This window comes from Chionomys nivalis, chromosome 21 (genome assembly GCF_950005125.1).
Source record: "Chionomys nivalis chromosome 21, mChiNiv1.1, whole genome shotgun sequence".
Taxonomy (NCBI): Eukaryota; Metazoa; Chordata; class Mammalia; order Rodentia; family Cricetidae; genus Chionomys; species Chionomys nivalis.
Genome location: NC_080106.1, coordinates 9,493,744 through 9,515,521, shown reverse-complemented (window position 1 = coordinate 9,515,521; position 21,778 = coordinate 9,493,744). Strand labels below are relative to the sequence as shown.

General features: G+C 51.3%; 1 protein-coding gene across 3 annotated transcripts in view; it reads left to right on the top strand.

Moving 5' to 3' along the window:
* The window catches only part of Kiaa0513 (KIAA0513 ortholog), a 47,816-nt gene extending 26,053 nt beyond the window's left edge, over window positions 1–21,763 (top strand). For 2 of the 3 annotated variants that reach the window (XM_057753439.1, XM_057753438.1), the window contains exons 2-13: window positions 3,317–3,777; window positions 6,252–6,351; window positions 7,009–7,082; window positions 8,230–8,300; window positions 8,482–8,677; window positions 9,531–9,571; window positions 10,260–10,338; window positions 12,278–12,355; window positions 13,419–13,448; window positions 16,054–16,134; window positions 16,396–16,490; window positions 17,286–21,761. In XM_057753439.1, coding sequence (XP_057609422.1) covers window positions 3,449–3,777; window positions 6,252–6,351; window positions 7,009–7,082; window positions 8,230–8,300; window positions 8,482–8,677; window positions 9,531–9,571; window positions 10,260–10,338; window positions 12,278–12,355; window positions 13,419–13,448; window positions 16,054–16,134; window positions 16,396–16,490; window positions 17,286–17,335 — 1,224 coding nt within the window. In that variant the 5' untranslated portion in view covers window positions 3,317–3,448 and the 3' untranslated portion in view covers window positions 17,336–21,761. Of the gene's footprint in view, window positions 1–3,316; window positions 3,778–6,251; window positions 6,352–7,008; window positions 7,083–8,229; window positions 8,301–8,481; window positions 8,678–9,530; window positions 9,572–10,259; window positions 10,339–12,277; window positions 12,356–13,418; window positions 13,449–16,053; window positions 16,135–16,395; window positions 16,491–17,285 lie in introns of all 3 variants that reach the window. The other variant, XM_057753440.1, reaches the window with a different exon arrangement.
* The last annotated feature ends 15 nt before the right edge of the window (window positions 21,764–21,778 follow it).

Sequence of the window (21,778 nt, the reverse complement as noted above, 5' to 3'; positions counted from 1 at the left end):
GTTCTGTGTCAGGTCCAGTGCTGACACAGCTGTTCTCACTTCCTCCCCTACCTTAAACTTCCCTTGCTCACAGGCTTCCCTCCCCCAGCTACTCATCCTCCTTATAACCCTGTTATCTTGACTATGATCTCCTCTCTTTGTCTTCACCTTCATCCGCCCCCTATAGCAACCCCCCCCCCCCATCACTCTGCTCTGCTCCTGCTTCTCTCGTGGTCAAGTCCAGCCTGCTGGCCATGTTTAGTCTACTGCTTTATCTCTGTTCTGGACCCTTCCAGGTGCCTCTGGCTGTCCTCGCTCTCATATCCACAATAAAAACCTTCCCCTTAACCATACCATACCATACTATAAGAGTTGCCATGGTCCTAGTGTCTCTTCACAGTAATAGAACAATGACTAAGACACAATCCTGAACCCGGAGAGGCAGAGGTTAGCTCTGTGCTAATGGGAAAGGGTGACTTATTTACCTTGCCAGCCCAATGAGCTCCAGATTGGATCAGAAGTAGCCCTAATAAGTCAGTCTTGTCTTGTGCTTCTTGTGCTGGCAGGCCCACGTGGCTCTTCTGTCCCCTTAAACTGGTTTCCTAGGCTCACGGGTCATTTGTATGAAAATCGGCTGAAGAGGGGACCTGGACTCAGTGTCATGCTGTAACCAGTGCTGTGCATGTCTGCAGCCCGTTATCATATGACTCCCTTTCATTCCTGTGTTCCCAGTGCCCTAACAGGGATGGTGCACAGGAGGACACTTCCGGCAACTCTTGACACTGTCCTCACTGCCTTAGTCTGCGACTGCTGTGATGTCCATGTTATTACTTCTCCACTCGCTGTACATAGACGCCTGTTTGTCAGAGTCACAGATACTCTGTAGTGACATGGTTTGAATCCTTTTCTTAGAATAAATCCAAAGCTTTCAAATTCTTTAATGGTAGAAGTGACAGACATGAAATTTCTGAAGCTGCATCTGCCCTTGCTGCCAGGGAGGTGGAGAATATGTCATTTTTACTAGAACTGTGATAATATTTGGATTGTAAGATTTTTGTTTGGGTTCTGGGTTTTTTGTTTATTTGTTTGTTTTATTTTTTTAGACAGGATTTCCCAGTGTAACCCTGGTTGTTCTGGAACTCACTTTGTAGACGAGGATAGCCTCAAACTCAGAGATCCATCTGCCTCTGCCTCCTAAGTGCTGGAATTAAAGTTGTACTGGATTGTAGTTTTTTGGGAGGGTTGGTTTTTTGGGGAGGTTTCAAGACAAGGTTTCTCTGTAGCTTTGGAGCCTGGCCTGGAACTCTATAGACCAGGCTGGCCTCAAACTCACAGAGATCTACCTGCTCTGCCTCCCGAGTGCTGGGATTAAAGGTGTGCACCACCACTGCCCGGTTGTAGTTTTAAAATTTTTTAACTCAGTTCATAAATGTTCTAATTTGTGTGTTTAAAAAATTTTTGAGACAGGGTTAAATGTAGTGCCCTCAAACTCACTTTGTCACTAGGATGGCCTTGAACTCTGGATCTTCCCGTCTCTACCCGGGATTACAGGCATGAGCCAGCACACCTGGAAATTTTGCATATATCTATGTGGTGATTAGTATGGATTGAGACTTGTCCAAGCATTTAGTGACTGTACTTTCTATTGTGTGTTCTCCTCAGTGATCTGTGTATTAGTGAGAATTAAGGTTTTGGTTAGAGATGCATGAATCTATAAATGTAGTAGGATTAACAATGTCCCTGCCCTGGTCATTGCAAATGCTTTCCTTGTGTGTTTCTCATGGGTAGCCACAACCATGGGCCCATGTGCATGGCTTTCTGTCCTTTGGAGGGTAAGAGTGTGATTCCACATGGCCCTTTGACATCTAACCCAGTCTTGTTGTCTCACATAGGGAGACCTCCCCAGAAAGCAGGGCCACAGGCAGCAGATGTTACTAGGAGAGAGGGTCCTAATGCCCCTCTTTCTGAGTGGCCACTCACTGTCCTCTGATCTTGTGGGCCCTTGCTACCATCTTGGCTTAGACAGCCTGTCAGAGACAAGGTTTGTGAGTCTCCCCTGCATGGAAGCAGACTTTGTAGGCTCTGCCGCACGTGTACCACTGCCCCTGTGCATGTGTGCATGAGGATGGTGACCAGAGCCAGCTGTTCCATCTTTCTGACTCAGAGAATCTAAAAATACCTTGGACTGGGCGTTTGGAGGGAACTATGATCAACCTGTGAGTGTTAAGCTCTCAGGAGTCAGCGTGTGTGGGTTTGAACTGCATTTCCCCCAGAAGATGCAATCATCTCAGCAGTACAGATGGCGGTCCTGCCCCCTGCAGTAGCCTCCTAGGTGTCTTATCTAATAGGCCTGAGCCAGGGTGAGGATGCTTCCTCCACCGCTAAGCATGGCTGTCCCAGGCTTTTGCCATTCTGCTGCTGCCCCTCAGCATTGGTAGGAAGGGGCTTCCAGAATGGCAAATACATCCTGAGCCAATGCCAGAAACAGGGTTCTCATGCCCTCTCAGCTCCACGAGTGTGTTCCCAGTGAGGTGTGCTCATTCATGCACCAGATGCTCAGTAGAGTCTGCATTGGCTCGCACATGAATCTAGATGAAAGGCTAGTGCCAGGTCAGCAGGGACCGTAATTGATTTTGAATTGCTATGAATTGAAGCCTCTCAGAAGATGGGCACGTGAGCCTGGCCTTGAGGGTGAACAGGATTCTGCAGTGGGGATAGGGAATGAGAGAGGGAAGAAGAGAAAGAAGAGATGGGCAAAGGAGAAGGGAGAGGAGGAGGAATTACTCCAGGCTTCGTGATCAGAGCACAGGAGGTGACTTCCCATTGATATCCAGGCAGCTGCAGCACAGAAAAGGGGAAGAGCAGGGTAGAACCACAAAGAGACTGAGCAGCAGCAAGAGGCCTGAAGAGAAAGGGTCTCTGAAGGCTGCTGCTTAGCAGGGTGCCACTTCCACAGCTACTGAGGACAGTGAACCAGCAGGAGCACTCTGCCTGGCCGACGCTGGCCACCAGGGAAAATGGGCATCATTATGCTGTGATTTGGTTGGCTGGAGCATGTGGAGATGTAGTGTGCTGCTTAGACGGGAGGGACACTGCCGCTGGTGTCCCTGGGCTCCTTCAGTTAGCAAGTGCCAGTGGCATGCTACCACATGGCAGCAAAGTGGACATAGGAAACAGACCCTGGCTGGTGGCATCCCAGATTCTGTAGGTACACAGATGATCATCAATGCAGGAAAAATGTGACTCATGGTTTCCTCAGGTTGATTTGCGATCAGTGACTTTCATTGGGGTACTGGCCTTCTCATAGTGACAGTGTTTATGTCTATTTCCATTCCAGATGCCATAAGGCTTCTGAGCTGCTTGAGACTCAGCCTTGGTGGCCAGAGGCTCCCAACACACTTGTGTGTGTTTGCAGCTTCAGGAAACTGCTCCTCAGCCTGTGCCCATCCTGTTTGGCAGCCTGGCTACCATGGAGGCCCCAGAAGTCCCTGTGGGCTCCCTGATCGACTTTGGGACTGAACCACCTACCTCCCCTCCCCTGGAGGCAGCCCCTTCAACACTCCAGGACCCAGATGGCTCCTTGGGTGACGGAGCATCTGAGAGTGAGACCACTGAGTCTGCAGACAGTGAGAATGACATGGGCGAGTCACCCTCACACCCGTCCTGGGACCAAGACCGCCGCTCTTCTTCCAATGAGTCCTTCTCCTCCAATCAGAGCGCTGATTCAGCCCCAGACGAGGAGACCCTGGCACTTCAAGAGTTCATGCGCAGCTACGTAGAGAAGATCTTCTCTGGAGGGTAGGCCCTCTGTGGGAAGGAGGCTAGGCCCTCTGTGGGATGGAGGCTAGGCCCTCTGTGGGAAGGAGGGTGGGCCCTCTTTGGAATGGATGGTGGGCTCTCTGTGAGATGGAGGGTAGTGAACCCTCTGTGTAATAGAGGGTGGACCCTCTTTGGGAAGGGGATTAAACCTTCTTTGGAATGCAGGGTAGGCCTTCTAAGGTTACTAGCCTGCTGTCGAGTCCCAGGGACCTGCTTCCTACTGTAGGCCACAGTGGCTCTTGGCCATCCTAGGCTGCCTATAGAGTCACCTTGTGAGGTTTTAAGAAGTTTCAGTCCTGGGGGTTGGGAATTTAGCTCAGTGGTAGAGTGCTTGCCTCACAAGGGCATGGTCCCAACTTGGTCCTCAGGGATAAAAGGTAAAGGCTTCCCAGTCCTGGACTCTACCAAAGACAAACTAATACCTATTCCCTGAAGCAACAGGTCACACACCTACAGGCTGGCCTGGACTGTCTGGGAAGCAGCATATTGACAGCTCTTAGGTGGGATGCCAGCACCAAGGGTGTCATAGAGGGAGTGATCTGCAGCCTGGCCAGGCCCATGTTCTCTGCTTATCCTAGTGGTGCGGGAACACAGACTCAGAGCAGCCAATTCATCCATTTCCGCTTCATTTTCTCACTTCATGAGTGGCTCTGCCTAGGCCTCATGGGGACCAAGGAAGTGATAAGAGGCTGTCTACCATGGTGTCTTCAGTAGCCTGTATGGCATGGTCTGTGCCCTTATTGCCACACAGGCAGAGGATGCTGTAGAGAAACCATGCTAAGCTCTGTTAGTTGTTGACATACGTCATTTCAGAATTTTCTCCATGTATCCTTTTTTCCTAAGGGTATTGAGGGTTGTCTTAGTTACTTTTCTATTGTGAAGAGACACCATAACCAAGGCAACTTATAAAATAAAACTTTTATTTAGGACTTACAGTTGTAGAGGATGAATCCATGACAACCATGGTGAGGAACATGGCAGCAGACAGACAGGCATGGCACTAGATCTGAGCATTTATATCTTGATCCATAAGCACAAGGCAGAGAGGGATAACTGGGAATGGTGTGGGTTTCTGAACCTCAAAGCCCACCCCCAGTGACATACATCTTCCATCACAGCCGTGCCTCCTAATTCTTCCCAAACAGTTTCACCAACTGGGGACTAAACATTTAAATGTGTTAGCCTATGGGGCCATTGTCATTCAAGCTAACATAGAGATAGAATGTCCAAGCCTCATACATGCTAGGCAAGTGCCTTACTGTTGAGCTACTCCCATAGCCACTCTGCATTCGTGTGTGTGTGTGTGTGTGTGTGTGTGTGTGTGTGGTGTGTGTGTGTGTGGTGGGAGGGAACAACTTTAGGAGTCGGTTCTCACTTTCCACCTTGTTGAGGCAGGGTTTCTCTTGCTATGCTGCTGCATGGTTCACTATAGCTAGCCCATCAGAGCCAGCTTTTTACATGAGTTCCAGGAATCAAACACAAGTCATCGTGCTTGCCCAGTAGTAAGTACCTTTATTCCCTGAGTCCTCTCCTGGCTCTCTGTTGTGGTTCTTGAAGAAGTAGGGTAGGATACCAAGAGCAGAGGCCCGGGAAACAGATGCTGGGGTTAGAATATGGCCTGAGCAGGGATATCTCTGGGTGGGCCCCCTAGCTCTGCCTGTCCACGTCACTGTTAAGTGGTACCTCAGCTGGGACAGGGAGGTAGGTGCCAGCCCAGAATCCGAAGGTCCTGGGTGTAGCACTGAGATGTTAGAAGTTACATCAGCATGCCAGAACTTAGGATCTTTATGGACCAGCCACATCCACATCTCCTGAGTGCTGGAAATGCAGAGCTTCAAGCACTGCAGCTCCTCTGGGTGTGCACCTCAATTCTGTCAAGCCTGTCTTGTGGGAGACAGTCTGCCCACAGCTATAGTTTTGAGGTTTATGGCTTGATGGTCCACTCTCATTAAAAGCAATACAAATGTTTGCTTGTTGGTCTACAGCTGGGGCTCATCTGGCAAAGTGCTTGCCCAGTGTGCACAAAACCCTGATTTAATCACAAGCAATTCATAAACCAAGCATGGTGGCATATATTAGTGATCTCAGCACTTGGGAGATGGAGGCAGGAGAATGGAGAGGTCAAGATCATCCTTGGCCACATAACAATTTGAGACAAGACTGTTATAAAGACTCTTATCTTAAATATGTATATAATATATAAATTGTAATATTATAATATTATAATTATGACAGTAAATACATTACATATTTATAATATTTTAGATATTATTTCTTATAATTAATATATTAATATAATATGTTAATATTATATATTTTATATGATTGATAATATTATTATTATTATTGTCTGGTGACAATCCCATAAGTATAAATGACATAAGCTGGCCAGTATCCAGCCTTCTGCTCCGTTTTCTTCTTTAAATTTGAGGAAAATGTTTGACTGTTCACAGGGAGGACTTGGACCAGGAAGAGAAGGCCAAGTTTGGGGAGTACTGCAGTGGTGAAGACGGGAAAGGCCGTGAGTGGTTCGCACGGTTTGTGAGCGCACAGGTGAGTGCAAGGTGGGCAAAAAGGACCAGCAACCTGGCCAGCACCACCACGGTGAAGAGAGCAGAGGGCATAAGCAAGTAGAATGAGGCCAGAGACAGCTGGAGCAGCATATAAAGGCCTACCCCTGACTGGAAGGAGTAAGGACTATGGCAAGCTTGAAATTGCTTTTTCGGAGGCAAGCATGTAGGCTCTGTCCATGCATATTTTTTTATTAAATAACCCATAGTATTCAAATTTTGTCAAAGAAACATTTCAAGGTTGTGAAAGGCAGGTAAAACCTGATGTATTGCGAAAGCGTGAGAAGAATCATATCTTGCGTATTCCCATTATTGGGATGTATTCTTCGTAGAGAAGTTAGAAAATGCAGAAAACAGTAATTAGCAAAGCCCGGAACAGCCAGTTATCACCTGGGGTTCTGTTGCACCGTACTTCTCCCTATGGAGAAGCTTTACGAAATCCTGTGAGGACAATGCAGGAGAGCACCTTCTGGGCTCCAATGCTGAGTACCTGTGTCCTGCCCAGTGTCCTGGCAGAAGGGAAGCAACCATTGGGGCCCATCTAAGAAGCATGGAGAAATACAGAGTGACAAGCATCCAGCCTTGCTGAACTGCTGCATGTCACCAGGTCTTGCTGATTTTCCTGGTTCTTTCTGCACAGCGCTGCAAGTCCAAGTGTGTGTCTGAGCCAACCTTCTACCGCCTGGTGCAGTCCTTCGCGGTGGTGCTGTTTGAGTAAGTGATGTCTTCCCCAAAGCCTCCTGCAGTTGTCCGTCCCGTCTTTCCTACCTGTGATGAACCAGCTGTAACGGCCACATCAGCTGTTACCCTCTTTTGGCTAGAATTCATGACCAGCATCTTCTGGGCTCCCTCCTGCCTTGGTGGGAGATGGGGTTGTTCTGTTTGCCCTTCCCATTCACAGTGCAGCGTCTGTAACTGGACTAGTATGATTTGCTCTTTTTAAAGCTTCTTTCTCTCCATTTGTTGGCTAAGTCGAATGGCTGTGTGAATATTCCATTAACGTTTGGTTGTAATCGTCAGCATACCACGGTACAGTAAGAGCGGCCCTTTGCATCTGTAGAATGCCACACAGTATGTCACTTTCTTGTATACAATAGTTTGTTATGATTTTCAACAAGTGACACAGAAGACGTGTGTATTTATCTACTGTGGTTCTCAAGTGCTACCCCTGGACCTGGGGTCTTGTGAATTATGTGTATTCCTACCCCACCAAATCTCTGAGTCTGAGCCTGGGGCTGTCCAGTGGTGCATGTCCTAACAGCCCTCCAGGATGTCTGACTTCTGAGCTTGTATGTGAGGGACAAAAGACACATCCTGACGACCCCTGAGAAATAGGGGCAATGGCAAAATGATCTTTGTCATTGGCGTGGACCAAAGCTTGAGGTGACTTCTGGTCCTGGCCCTGCTGGGGTGCACTGGACTGAGCCTACTGGGCCTTGATATGATCTTAATGTGAAGGCTGAGAACCACGAAAACCTTCCCACACCTAGAGCCTGGCCATGTACCTGCAATGGCTCTCCTGACTGCATGCTTGCATGTTCCTGTCACTGCCTGGCAGTGTCTTGGTACTGATGCTTCTGCAGCACTTTGGTCCTGCTCCATCAATTTACAGTGGTGCCTGGTTATGGTGCACGCCTTTAATCCCAGCACTCGGGAGGCAGAGGCAGGCAGATCTCTGTGAGTTCAAAGCCAGCCTGGTCTATAGAGCAAGTTCTAGGACAGCCAGGGCTACATAGAGAAATCCTATGTCAAAAAAACCAAAACAACAACAAAAACCAACCAAACAATCAAAAACAAAAGGCAAGTATGCTTTGGAGTCAGGTAGTGGGGCTCTAGCCGGCCAACCTTGCTTCCATCCCAGGTGTCACCAGATGGACGACTTCGGGCCTGCCAAGAACCTCATGACCATGTGCTTCACCTACTACCACCTGGGTGAGTAAGCCTGAGCAGAACAGCCTCCCTGGAGTGAAGTTATGTACTGTGACACGGCATGGAGGGAAGCTTTGTCTAGAACCAGCCTTCTATCCTGCAGTCCCTGGGGCACCTTCAGGCACTCTCCCTCTGCTGTCCATGCTGCAGATCTCTTCTTACTCCCTTTCTCTCCTCTTTCAAGGCAAACCACACCTGCTCCCTACAGAGCCCAGGGAGAAGCCAGCTGGCAGCATTGACTCCTACCTGAAGTCAGCTAACAGCTGGCTGGCTGAGAAGAAGGACATTGCTGAGCGTCTGCTGAAGAACACAGAGAACATGAAGGGCTTCTTTGGGGGCCTGGAGACCAAGCTGAAGGGGCCGCTGGTCAGGAAAAACGAGTGAGTGTGAGCTCGGGCCTGTGCTTGTGTGGAGACAGACTTTGGGGAGCAGATGGCCTGCCTCGTATTGGCCCCACAGCGCTTTAGAGTCACACAACTGTCAGCTCAGCATGACTCTACACTCCCAGAGCTTCCCATGGTTTCCACATGCTGTTTGCTGGCTGACACACTGGAGTCCAGGAACCGTGTTTCTGGGGATGATGGGAGCATATGGCTTTGTCATTTGGCAATAGGGAAACCATACTCTCTGCCCCACCCCCTTCCTCCTATTGCTGTCATGCAAATTCATGTGAGTAATAATCAGGAAGGCCTTGGGTGCCATTGCCTCTAGGAGAGGCTGCTCTGACAAACAGTACTTTTTTTGTTCAATTTTGTTTTGTTTGTTTGTTGTTTGAGACAGCTTCTCTATGTAGTTCTGGCTGTCCTGTACCAGGCTGGCCTTGAGCTCATCTGCCTGCCTCTGCTTCCCAAGTCCTGGGATTAAAGTCATGAATGAGTACCACACCTGCCCCAGAGGGCTCTTGGGATGGTTGCATTGGTCATAGGAGTGCTGAAGCTGAGACACCATGATGGGGGGCACAACAGTACAGAGGCAACCATCCATCCAGGCCCCTGCAGTACCGGAGGCCTGGTTACAGTCAGGATACATAACTTGTCCCTGTCCACACAGAGGGCTCGTAGAAGATGGTGCCATGCAGTCTCAGCACCACAGGCCTCAGTCCTAGGCCTGTCTTTGCCACTGTGACACTGATTCCAGCCTCTCTTCAGAGGAGCCACACAGAGAACAGGGCAGCATCTGACAGGAAATGTGGTATGGGCCACCTTGTCACTGCTTTGGTCTCTCTCCCTCCAGGGAAGACGAAAACAAACCTAAGGACAGGCAGCTGAAGACTGGTAAGAACACAGCTCTCTGGGCTGTCCAGGAAGTGGGGCCTTGGAGAGGTGGGACCTATGGCATGGTGGAACCTGGGGGGTGCTATGGCACGGTGGAACCTGGGGATTGATACCTGGGGTAAATGGGTGCCTGTGAAGGAAGGCAGGGCCTACCTCTCTGGCCTTGTAACCAAGACATACCACCCAGGACATTTTTTTTTTAATTTTATTTGTTATGTATATAATATTCTATCTGTGTGTATGCCTGCAGGCCAGAAGAGGGCACCAGACCTTATTACAGATGGTTGTGAGCCACCATGTGGTTGCTGGAAATTGAACTCAGGACCTTTGGAAGAGCAGGCAATGCTCTTAACTGCTGAGCCATCTCTCCAGCCCCCACCACCCAGGACTCTTAAACTGGCCCACCATTAACCATCAACAGGAACAAGCCAGTTGCACATAAAAGGGCTTTGCTGGAGGGCAGGCTGTGCAGAAACCAAACCCTTCACTTCAGGGAGTTACAGGAGGTGCCACTTCATGGGCCACACTGGGAAGAAACCCTAAGTTAAGGATGACTAGGAGATTTCTAGAATTAGGACAGTATAGCTTGATGACTTCTGGGAGACCACAGTGTCTACTGAGTGTCCATAGGATCTCCCAACATGGGGTGTCCAGCCCAGGCTGCCCTCAGATCTCCTTACTCCCGCAGTGACTGTGATCAGCCCCGAAGATGAACAGAAGGGGGAGAAGGTTTACCTGTACACGCATCTGAAGCAGCAGCCCATCTGGTAAGGCCCACCCACATCCTGCCCCAACTGACCTGGCCTAGCTGCTGTCCAGCCCCTCAGCTGCCTATGTCTCCATAGCAACCATCCTCACCTCTAGGGTAGTCACAGTGAGAGAACAGCTGCCAGCTCGTGTTAATAGGGATGAGAAGGCATCTGACTCTCCATGGAGGTGGGAAGGTACAGTGGCATGGCCATTGTGGGAATGCCGGACAGTTCCCCAGGGGCTAACAAAGTAGCCGTGTGACTAGCCATTCCATTGTGGGTTCATGCATGTATCTCTGCAGAAATCTGTATGAAGCTTACAGTGCACTGATCAGAGCAGTCCCAGATGGGCAAGGCTAGCTGCCTGAGTAGGCATGTCATCTTTCTGCACCTGAATTGTAGAGTAAGCCTGCACACAGATCACCACACAGTGACCCCCCGCCTCAAGCCATTGAAGGCAGGCACAAAAGACTATGAGTCATCTCATCCTGTTTGTGCAGAACGCAGGGAACATAGAGCCACAGTAGATAAGCGGCAAGAGCGATGAGTGATTGTTGTGGGCTCCTTTAGGGGGCTGCAGAAGTGCCCTGGGGTTAGACAGTGGGGAGCACTACACAAGTGAATACACTGAGAAATCACTGAGTTACACGCCTCATTTATTTCTTTATTTAACTTTCTAAATTATTATTTGGAGTGTATTGCTTGCATGTATGTCTCTGCACCATATGTGTGCCTGGTACCCTTGGAAGCTAGAAGTGGGCCTTAGATCCCCTAGAACTAGAGTTGCAGGTGACTGTGGGCTGCCATGTGTGAGTTGGGAATCAATACCCTGGTCCTCTGGAGAACAGTAAGTGGTCTTAACCATTGAGCGCTAGAAATAAGATCTCGTGGCAAGGGTCTTCACCTGGGCACCTCAGGAAGAGATTCAGGTAGTCACCACACTTTCAGGTCAGTTCTTGAAGTATGCTGTGAAGCAGAGCTGCCTTGTACACTTGGCCTGTCCTGGCCATGTTGGGATGTAGCCAGGGACCCTTGCCAGAACCAGTACAAGGTTGTTGGAAGCTTCTAGCCATAAATCTTGAGTCATATCTTTTCTGAATATATCATTGTGCTAACATCACGAGCCGTTAGCACAAAACAGACCAGACAGTAGCCGTTAGGAGTTCTGGCAGCCCTTAGTGTTGCGCGGAGCCCTGGGGAGCCACCCATTTCCCATTCTCTCATCAGTGAAGAGCAACTCTAGCATGTAGTAGAATGTATCAGCATGGCTCCTCCCTCAAAGGTCACAGTCCAGCAAGGGCATGCGAGAAGTGTGACTGAGAAATGCGATGGGAACCGCCAAGGCAGGGGGCTGGGTAGAGGTTAGCGAGATCAGCATAGGGAGGTTGGACCTGAACCAACTGGAGACACTGTTCAGCAGAGAGGTGAGGGCCTCACTGGGGCCACATTACCCCAGTAGCTGTGCTGGACCCTTAGGTACCTGGACCTGGTGTAACAAAGGGTCTACTCTTGTGGACACGGTCACATGGTCTCTGTTCTCCCTCACGCTATGCTGAGCAGTAAAAACTGCCTGTGGCAATGACATGTGCAGTTGCAACACAGGCCACAGGCCACCCCTGATTTTCCAGCTTCCATGTTCCCGTGGCTATGTTCCTATAACTGCCGTGGTGTGTGGCTTCTGGGTTCCTATGTTGGTGAGGAGATCCTGCTTAGCAAGAAGGGGTCTAGTTGTCCACTTTCCCTTGGAAGCCCACTGCTGCCTGCCTGAGCAGCTGAGCAGGCTGGCTTGCTCCACCCTCCCACAGGCCTCTTCAGCTCTTCCGTCCCCTGCCAGAACAACATTTTATTCACCTCTCAGGCTTTCCAGACACAAAATGGGAAGCTGTTACTCTTGGTGTGGAGGGTAGGGAGGACGTACCTACTCCTGGGTAGATCTTTAGCTTGTCTCATCCTGCAGGCACACATTGAGGTTCTGGAATGCAGCCTTTTTTGATGCTGTCCACTGTGAGAGGCGGAAGCGATCCCCCACCACCAGGTATGAGCCAAGAGTGTCCCCTCCAGCCTTGGGAGAGGACCAAGTCTTGGCTCACTCTCCCAAGTCCTTGGGAACCAGCAAGATGGCTGAACTGCTGTTGGGTTCTTTCACCCATGTGTCCCAGAGCCCTGCAAGCTGCCTGAGGGGTTAGTGCTCACAGCTTTGGGGGTGGGATGCTCAGCTTGCATGGTGCTTTCTGTTCTGGGGCTCTGGCATGACATGGCCTGATCCTCCTGAAAATGCCACCTCTGCCCAAGGGAGAATACTGGCCTCCACTCCACCCCTCCGTCCACTGTTAGAATCAGGCCTGGCAGTGTAACTACCCCATGGGCCCATAGCTGCAGCCTAAGCAGACCTTCCCAACCATGCCCACGCTAGTCCTGCACCTCCGATGCCCTTTGGGACTCTGTTCAGAAGGCATGGAAAGCAGGGAAGGGCTTGTCCCCAATACCACAGAGGCTCTCTTTGGGAGCAGGCACAGGTTGCTACCCACTCCAGTTAGCTGCAAGGCAGCTAACTGTGGAAGCACAGCCAGCCCTACTGACCCGCAAGTGTGGGGCTTTGTAGCCAGTAACTCAGAGCTTGGATTGACTATCACGAGGGAGGCCCTCTGTCTTTGCTGTGTTTGAGAGGGAGCAGATGAGCAGAGCACCATCTGGTCGAGGCTCCTCTGCTGGAAAGCGATTATTTGAGGTAGTGCCCTTCCTCAGAGGAGCAGCTGAGGCCAGTGGAAATGAAATGGTTTGCCTCAAGTCCCATGATCATCTGTTGGGACTGTTTCCTGGGGAAACCGAGGGAGCATGGGGTGGACAAGGCCCTAGACTTCTAGAAGACCCTGGGGAGAATTCCACTCTGTCTGGAGACTGGGCGGCCTCCAGGCACGCCATTGGCTTCTCACTGAGCTCTCCCAGCACCTAGGGATCCATCTGTTCTGGGTTCCCTGTCTCTCTCTGTCCTCTCCGCTCCCACCTAGAATAATCCTCTCTGCTTGTTCTTTTCCATCCACATATCTTGCATGACTTTGACATGTGCCTTTGTTTACCTGTTTCTGCTGCCGCTCCAGAGGGGATGCTGGAGAGCAGGAGGAGAAGAGGTGTGTGTCCACGTGACTTCGTTCCATTTTACAGCTCTGGGGTTCCTTCCAAGGCCACTGCCAGGAGGGGAGGGTGTCTTTGGGGAAGCATGTCCTGTGCTAGGTAGGCTGGTGACAGGGCCTGACCCAAGACAGATAGAGCTTGCCAGGGTCAGAGCACCCTAAGGTAGTTAGAAAACAGGACACTGTGAGCCACCCCAAGAGGCACACATGGGCAAAAGACTGCTAGCCCTCAGGGGCATGGCACTCTCAATGGACTCCTCTGTACCTGGGCCAGACACAGGAATCCCACTGGTGTGGAAATGGAGGGTGGGTGTGGAAAAGCTGTCCTGTTTGCAGCTCCTCCCACTCCCACTGGAGGGACGTGCTACCTGGTCTAGGGTCACAGAGAAGGACAGTTGCCCTCTCCTTCAGCCACTGGGTAATCAGAAGAGCTGGGGTGGTCCCTTGAAGCAAAGAGGAGCTGCCTGCCTTTGAACCTGCAGGGGTCTGACTCATGTGTCCCAGAAGTCTCTGCAACATTTTTAGAGTAAAAGCTGTGCCCAATCACAAAGAGCTGTGAACCCAGGTGGGTTTCTCTGGAGCCTGCACACGCATGTTTCTTGGCAATGGTTCACAGCTCTTCTGCTCTGACACCCCTTGATACTGTGACTTCACAGCAGCTGTGAGGAGTATTCAGGCCTGACTTCCCACTCGCAGTATCAGGGACCCATACCCCCATGTTCTCTCAGAGAACCCTGAGACAAGCCAGCTTCCTAGGAACAACGTGGGCCTGAAGATGGGCACTGTCACAGTCCACTCCCACCTCCCATCCCAGACAGCTGAGCTGGTCCATGCTACTGGCTCAGCGACCTGTTCGGAATCCAGGTGAAGGAGCTTCCAGCTACCTAGGCCTCACAAGCCACCTCAGTGGAGCCCAAGCTGCCAACTGGTCAGCACAGGCTTCCTGGACAGTAGCTAGCGTCACTCAAGTTTTCCAGCCTCCAGCAGCTATCTTTCCCAGTGTCCCCCTAACAGATTCCTTTCCATCGCCTAGTCCCAGAGGTTCCAATCAAGTGCAGAACACACACGCACACACACATGCTTGCACGCATGTACACACAGACGCAAGCATGCACGGAGAGAGAGACTGCTTAGATTGTGATCGATGTTCCATGTGTAGGTCATTGCAGAGGCCTGAACTGAGCTCTTAGGAAGCAACTAGATAGAAGGCACCAGCCAGGCCAAGTTGCTCATGACCTTCTACTCTTCTTTCAGAAGTCAGGTGACAGCTCAGTTTTTTTAGTCCTGCCCACAGCAAGAAGAATCACTTCCTTATGGGGTCGGGCATGAAGGGTCGGAATTGCTATGCTGTACAACTCAGTGGTTTACTGTGTACATTTGTACATGGCAGGCCGCTGGTGGTACAGGGCTGTGTGTACCTAAACTGCCTCAGTGCAAGTGTTGGAAAGCTGCACCATCCTCCAGTGCATTCTGGGATCTCTATAGGTGTGCTGCCTGAGCATGCGGAGGGTGTAGGTGAACTCCACCCTGCTGAGCTGTGGCAGTCAGTGGCCTGGGCCAGGAAGAGCCAGGCCTGGGCTTTCGTCCCTTTGTTTTGTTCTCTCCCTTCCTTCCTTCTGCTTCTCCACGACTGACCTCTCCGTCCTCCATGCTACTTCTCTCCCTGTGCTCTGATCTTTCTCTCCACTTTGCTTTAGTTAGAGTCATCCATCCTGAGGCTTCTCTTTGGAGGAAGTGGGCCAAAATGAGCTCCCCTCCTATGGGAAGCGGTGTATTTGTCCTCTGAGTACCAGGGTCTGACTTCACATGGGCAGTGAGCATAGACACAGGGGGCTGCTTGTGCCCCCTTAGGGGTTGTCCAGGAGCCTCACCAGGAAGGGGAAAGCCAGGGTGATGGGTGGCAGGCAACAGTCTTGCTGTGTTAGTGGCAGAGGTGTTAGTATAGGCACTTTTCTCTCCTACTCCTGGGTCTTTCCTCTACACAGGGCAGGTGGATGCTTAAAAGAATACTCCAATCTTACCCAGGTACCCACCCCATGCCACCTGTCCTTCTTAGAGACTGCCCACAACCCCATTGGCTTTAGAGTTTGAGCTGGCTTCATGATGGCCACGTGGTCACAGACCAGTGCCAGGAAGCCTGTAGGCAGAGTGTCGAGTGACTGTCCCCTCCATGGTGGGAAACAGTCATGGTGGAGACTCTCTGTGATTCTGTGCAGAAAGTGTGGCTGTCATATATTCCCAAGCTCCCCATTCCTGGGTCTCCTGTAGATGCTGACTTTCGCATATGGTCACAGGACACCAGGCAAGGCCCTACACTCTCTGAATTTCCTGACCCGTTAAGTGGACCATGTCCTCAGGACTAAGAACCTTCCCAGGTCTCCAGGACAACTGAGTGTTGTTATCTTTGTGGTTCTTCATCTTAGGCAGGGAGTAAATGCTGGTGTTTGGCAATCCCCAGACAAGTGGCAGTCTCTGGTGGAAGGTACCCCCAAGCCAGGTCCCCATGTGTCCAAGAGCCAGTCCAGACTACCAGCTCCACAGAGCAGGGGAGGGAGGGTCTCAAGCCATTCTGAAGCCCATCCTGTCCTTCCTGTGCCCACAGGGAGAAATGGTGCCACATGACCCAGGAGGAGCGGGATGACAGCCTACGGTTCAATGAGAACATCACCTTCGGGCAACTGGGGTGAGAGCCGAGCCATGAAACCAGCCTGGGCCACCTACCAGGATGGGGTGGTGTAGCGGGTCTGATTTTTCAGGGGCACAGGGGTTGTTAGTCGGTCCTTCTCTTGATCCTGGAGTGCAAATTCCAGTTAAGAGGTATGGGTAAACTTTTCACCTGCTGCTGCCCCAGATTCCAGCCAATCCCCCGGTCTTAGATCCCAGTGTCTTGGCTCCCTTTCCTGGACTGACAGGAGGGTAATGGCCATGGGTGTTTCTCCTACAGTACATTCACCCACAACATGCTGGCCTTTGGCCTGAACAAGAAGCTGTGCAGTGACTTCCTGAAGAAGCAGGCTGTGATTGGCAACCTGGATGAGGGTGAGCTGGGCAAGGGGTATCGTGGGGGAGGCGGGAGCCAGAGCAAGCCCTCTCACCCTGCCAGAGGAGGGCACCTGCCATGGAAACCTGATTCCCTGGCTTACCTTCTTTCCCCAGTTCATGGAACGTATACTCTGGCTGTATAGCTGGAAGTTGTTTCTGGTGAGGGATGGCAAGTGACACGAGGCACAGCCAGGTCAGAAATGAACATGGCTCTGTCAATCTGTCTCTTGTGCAGAGCAAAACCTTGGCCACAAGTAGGTACCTTTTAGAGTGCCATCTGAATCACACTGTCAGGGCAGGGTGGTGGATAATAGGGGGACTCTGAGGCTTCCCAGAGTCCATTGCTCTGCCTCAGCAGAGAGCCTTGTGGCTCAGTGTTGTCTCAGCACTGCAGCAGGTTTGTGTGTCACCATTTGCTGCTGGTGTTCTCCTGGGCCAAGGCCTTATGTTTAGGCCTCTGTTTGATAAACCAGTAAAAGACCCCTGCCCTCGTTCCTAGCCAGGAGGAGCCGCTGCAAAGGCACAAGGGCATCTGCAGCCACCAGGCAGCTTCAGTGTTATCTCCCCCTCCATGTGGCCATTAAAGCTCAACAAGCCTTCTGTTGGCTGCTGGGGCCCTCTCCCAAGTGTGTGTTCCTTGACAAGGGCTCAGCTCTGAGCTCTAGCGAGCAGTGCCTAACTACCTGTGACTGACTGTGGCTCGAGCTACACTTGGCCTGAGTGTGTAGATTAGGCCAAGTCATTCCTGGCCACCAACCATCTCTTCTGGAATAATCCTGTCTTCTCTTCCAGAGCAATACAAGCTGCTAAGTGACCACATTGAACAAATGGCCACAGAATAGGAGGTCAGCACACACCGCTCTCCCAGGAGCTGTCACCCCAGTGATGACCCTGCATGACACCAGCAGCACCCAGAGCCGCTCCTGGCTGCCCTAGAACTAGCAGTTAAAAGACTCCAGAAGCCTGTCTCCCCCTGCCTGTGTTTGCTCCCCACTCTATGTACAAGGTGTCCCTTTGGTTACACAGCTAAAAATGAGGGACCATCTACCCCCACCTATCCTTGAGCACCAGGCTTATGAGATGAGACAGAGGGTGGAGGAGGTCATTAGCTAGGGTCCCAAAGTTCCTGCTGAGAGCCAGGGACATGCGGACATGGAGGTACAGGAGGGATACACACAGCTATAAGGTGCGAACAGAACCTCCACTGAGGGTCACAGCCTGCCACTCCCTGCCACAGGACTTTCTGGGAGCATAGCTGTGTGGAGGGACCGTGGAGCCTTCCTGAAAGGTCTTGGCTACCTGCTCTTTGTCACTTCTGCATGTGGCAGGAACTAGAAATCACAGGAACTGGAAGAGAACTCAAGGGTTGTCACTTTCCTAAGGGTGTGAACCTTCTGCCAGCCACAACCTTGTCTCAGACTCCAGAGTCTGTCAACAGAACCCGTGAACTGTCCACTCAATGCCGTCTGTCCTTCAATAGCAGAAAAAAATCCTTCAGTTCCCAGACAGCAACAATATATGTCATGGGGTGCAGGAAGCGTGGGGAAGGTTGTCTGCAGTGCTGGGATGACACCCTTGCTAAGAGCAACTGGTTAGAGCTGGAGCACAGAATCCATCTGACTGAGAGGAGGCCACAGGGAGGTGAAGTTGCCTGCTAGCTCCAGCCCATGCCCTTCTCCTTCTGAAAGACCCACGGGACTTTCCTCCTCTGCACCCATGTGCCAGACAAAGTCTAACCCACAGCATCCGGTGTGCTGGCTCCAGAGCTGCTGTCCCCATCCGCCCCACCAGCAGCCTAGGTTCCTTCTGTGCCAGCTGCAGCCATTCTGGTCACTGACCTTGAATTCGGCCTTGCAGGCTCTGCTGTCACTCTTCATCGCCTCACCGTTCCCTGTCCCTCAGCCTTCAGTCATATTTGGTCAAGGTCTGTCTGCAAGCACAGCAGTCCTCTCCTGACAGCCATGTACTCAGCTGCCGAAGGCAAGCTTTCCCTGTGGGGAATGTCTCCCTAAGATGTCCAAAGAAAAGCAGATGGGTCGAGCTTTTGAACGAGCATTTCTTGGATGTTTGGGGGTAACCAAGGCCGTTCATTCATCACAGAACAATTCAAATAAATGCTGACAGTCTGGTCAGCCCCTGATGACATAGGATATATTACTGGGGCCAGCAAGAATACCCACCCCAACATTAGGACCCCATAACTGTGCCTGTCTCCGCTCCTGTGCTTTAGGGAGGTGACGTCAAGTGGGGTCACCCCTGCTGTCCTCTCTAGAGCCTTCCTCAACTATACAAGCATGGCGGCCTCTCCTTGCTCCTCCCAGTCCTGTGTTGAGTTCAGTGAGACTTGACTCCAGCAATGGTGTTGTCTGATTTCTGCCTTGCCCCGTGCAGCCATGCACAGCCTTAAGGGGAAGAGCACCAATGGTTCCAGCACACGGTCTTTAGAAGTGACTTGGAGACTGTTCCACAACAACTTTTTGAGATAACCCTTCAAGGAGAAAAGGAAGAATGCCTTTGTTTTCTGTTTTATCTGTCTTGCTCTTTATTCTTGCAGATCCAGCCCTACAGAGTTGGGAAATTCTGACCCATGTTAGATCCACAGGCCACTGCTAAGGACTTGGTAACCCTTTGAGGACAAGGTGGTCCTTGATGGGAGCAAAGATGCAGGTGATGGAGGTGGTCCCACCATCACCTGTAGATGCCCTATGTTGATAACTAGCCTTGGTAAAGTTTCACATCTGGGAGCCTCTGGCCAGTGTCTCTGGGAAGTCACCAGTCTGCCCATGAAGTATCTTGTCTTCCTGTGATAGCTTTCCCCTAGGGCTCACCAAGCAAGTGTGAACTGGGCTCCCTGGCAAGCACTCCTTGGCTGCCCTGCTGAGCTCACAAGCAGGTCAAATTACCTGGATAATCCCAAGCAGTATCTCCAGTCTCGGCAGGTAGTGGCCCGGATCTGTGCAGGCCCATTAGCAACACACGCAAGCCTTCCTGGCAGGTGACCTTCAGGGCTGCGTGAGTCTTTGTCACTCACGACAGTGTTTACCCTTACAGAAAAAAAAGTCCCCAGTTCTGAAAACAGGTCAGTGGTAAACTGTGACTCTGCTGCGGTCAGCTTTGTTAGGGTATTGTGCGTGTTGGTGGCAGAGCGTGGCAGCCTCCAGGCTGCCTCTGCTGAGTGTCTAGCCACAGGCAGGGCCACACGCGGGTCTATAGAGAGATCTGCATTGTGCAACCTGGCACACCATGATTTTCCTCTTGTCCAAGAAACAAAGGGGCTGAGGAGGTCAGTGTCTCAACAAGCAGACCGCGAACAAAGCTGGTGTTCAAGCTTCATCCACATAGGAAGGAAGTCCTCCTGGCTGGGCCTAGTGTACACCTGTAATCCTTCACTCAGGAGGTAAAGGCAGGAGGATCAGGAGTTCAAGGTCATCCCCAGCTACACTGGGAGTTCAAAGCCAGCTTGGGCCACATGAACTCAGGGTAGCCTTAGAACCAGTGTCCCAGCTGAAGACTTAGCCTGATGCAGATGGGGTGTCACAGCCTGCCTTGTTCCCCCTCACCTGAGAGGAAGCAGTCAGTGCTCTGTCGGTTTCTGTAGCTCAGGGACCCTGCAGGGCCCATGGACACAGGAGGCTCCAAGGGCAGCTTGCTACTCTAGAAATACCTGCCACTCCAGGTTGCTGGTGTGAGTGAGCCAAGCTTCTCTGCTGGGAACTATGTGAAGAGTGGAGGTCTAATTGTGATGACCTTAGGAGTCCCAGGTGTAGTCTCACCTGACCTTGACCTTCCTGGGACACATGACTAACAAGTTTTTTCTCTGCTGAGCCTGTACAACTGGAGCAGCTTTATCCCGGTTCCCAGACTGCAGTCGGACAGCCAGAAGACTCTAAAACTAGAGGATTCTTGTATGGGACACGTAGGAAGGGCCACCTCTAGGTGGACCTGACCTCACAGCCTCAGGGAAACAGTAAGAGAACCTTCCTCCGCAGAGGTTCCTGTGTTCCAGCCTCCTGCCCCCAATCCTCCCATCTTCCAAGTCAGCCAGCTCTGCAGAGCCCTTCTAAGGGCTGAGCTGCCTAACCCGTCTGTCCTTCAGATCCGTCCTCACAGCCACAGTCTCAGGCTTGTTTAACTTGAGAAGCTGCCGGTAGATGCCCACGGAATGGGCCTCATTGACTGGACAGGCCTCTTGCAGCTGGGTTCCTGCGCTCCACTCCATCAGGGACGGGACAGGAGTATACTGTTAGGTAAGAAAATGAGTGGACCGGTCTTTTCCAGACTGCTTACATGTGGTGAACATACCCCTACTAGGGCTGCCTTCCATGGCAGGCTCCTGCGGGGTCTTCATTCTGCAGTTCCCCTGGAGACTCTGGGTCAGTGTACCACCTGCTCCTGGAAAGGGATGGGGTCCAGGGAGTGATGTGGGCCAGTTTGCCCTGCGCAGAGTGACAGGGAAGCTTATGTCAATGTCCTTCTGGTAGTTGGTCTGAGCTTTGAAGAACAGATGGGCACAGAGCTGAGAGCACCACTCCAAGTTGGGCTGTGTTCATGGGGCTCCTTGGGAAGTTGGTGCTTTGGGGGACCAGCTTCACTGTAGACTCCAGGTTTTGACAGGAAGTGGCATGAGCCCAGCTACAAGTTGTGCTCAACTTCAGAGACAGAACTTTATCCAGAAAGAACCCCTGCCCATGGAATGCCTTGGCTTGGTCCCTGAGCTGAGGCTGGGCCTTACTCCTAGATGATGGTTGTGTTCATGAAAAGGAGGAAAGACACCCTGCCTGGGGGAAAAGGTTGGTTCACTGCCATGCTTGCAAGAGGCGCTAGCATAGTGTCAGCTGGGGAGAAAAACGCTGGTCAGTAGCCTGAGACCGTCACTTCATTCAGAATGGGGATCCCTGAGAGGGATGAGTTGGACATTTGACTGTTGGGAGATACTAGTCTCAGACAGCAGCCATGTATCTCCATAGAGCATATGTGAGGACCTGGACCGTCGGCTGCCTTGCCCTACCTGGTTCCCAGTGCAGTTTCTGTGGGGACTCCGCCTGCGCGGTCTGTTCTCTCTTTAGGGTTCCATACCCATTTTTTTTCCAGAAGCCCCCCAGTGATGCTGTCTTTTATATGTTAGTTACACAACTTGGTGCCCTGCCAGGTCATGTTCTAAAATTAAGGTTGAGAAAGTTATGAGGTTGAGGATCTCAGGCAGGGCTGTTTCCTGTGAAGAAAAAAAAAAGTGTACCTATCCATATATATAGTACCTTGACTTGTCAGGAGGTGAAAACTGAAAT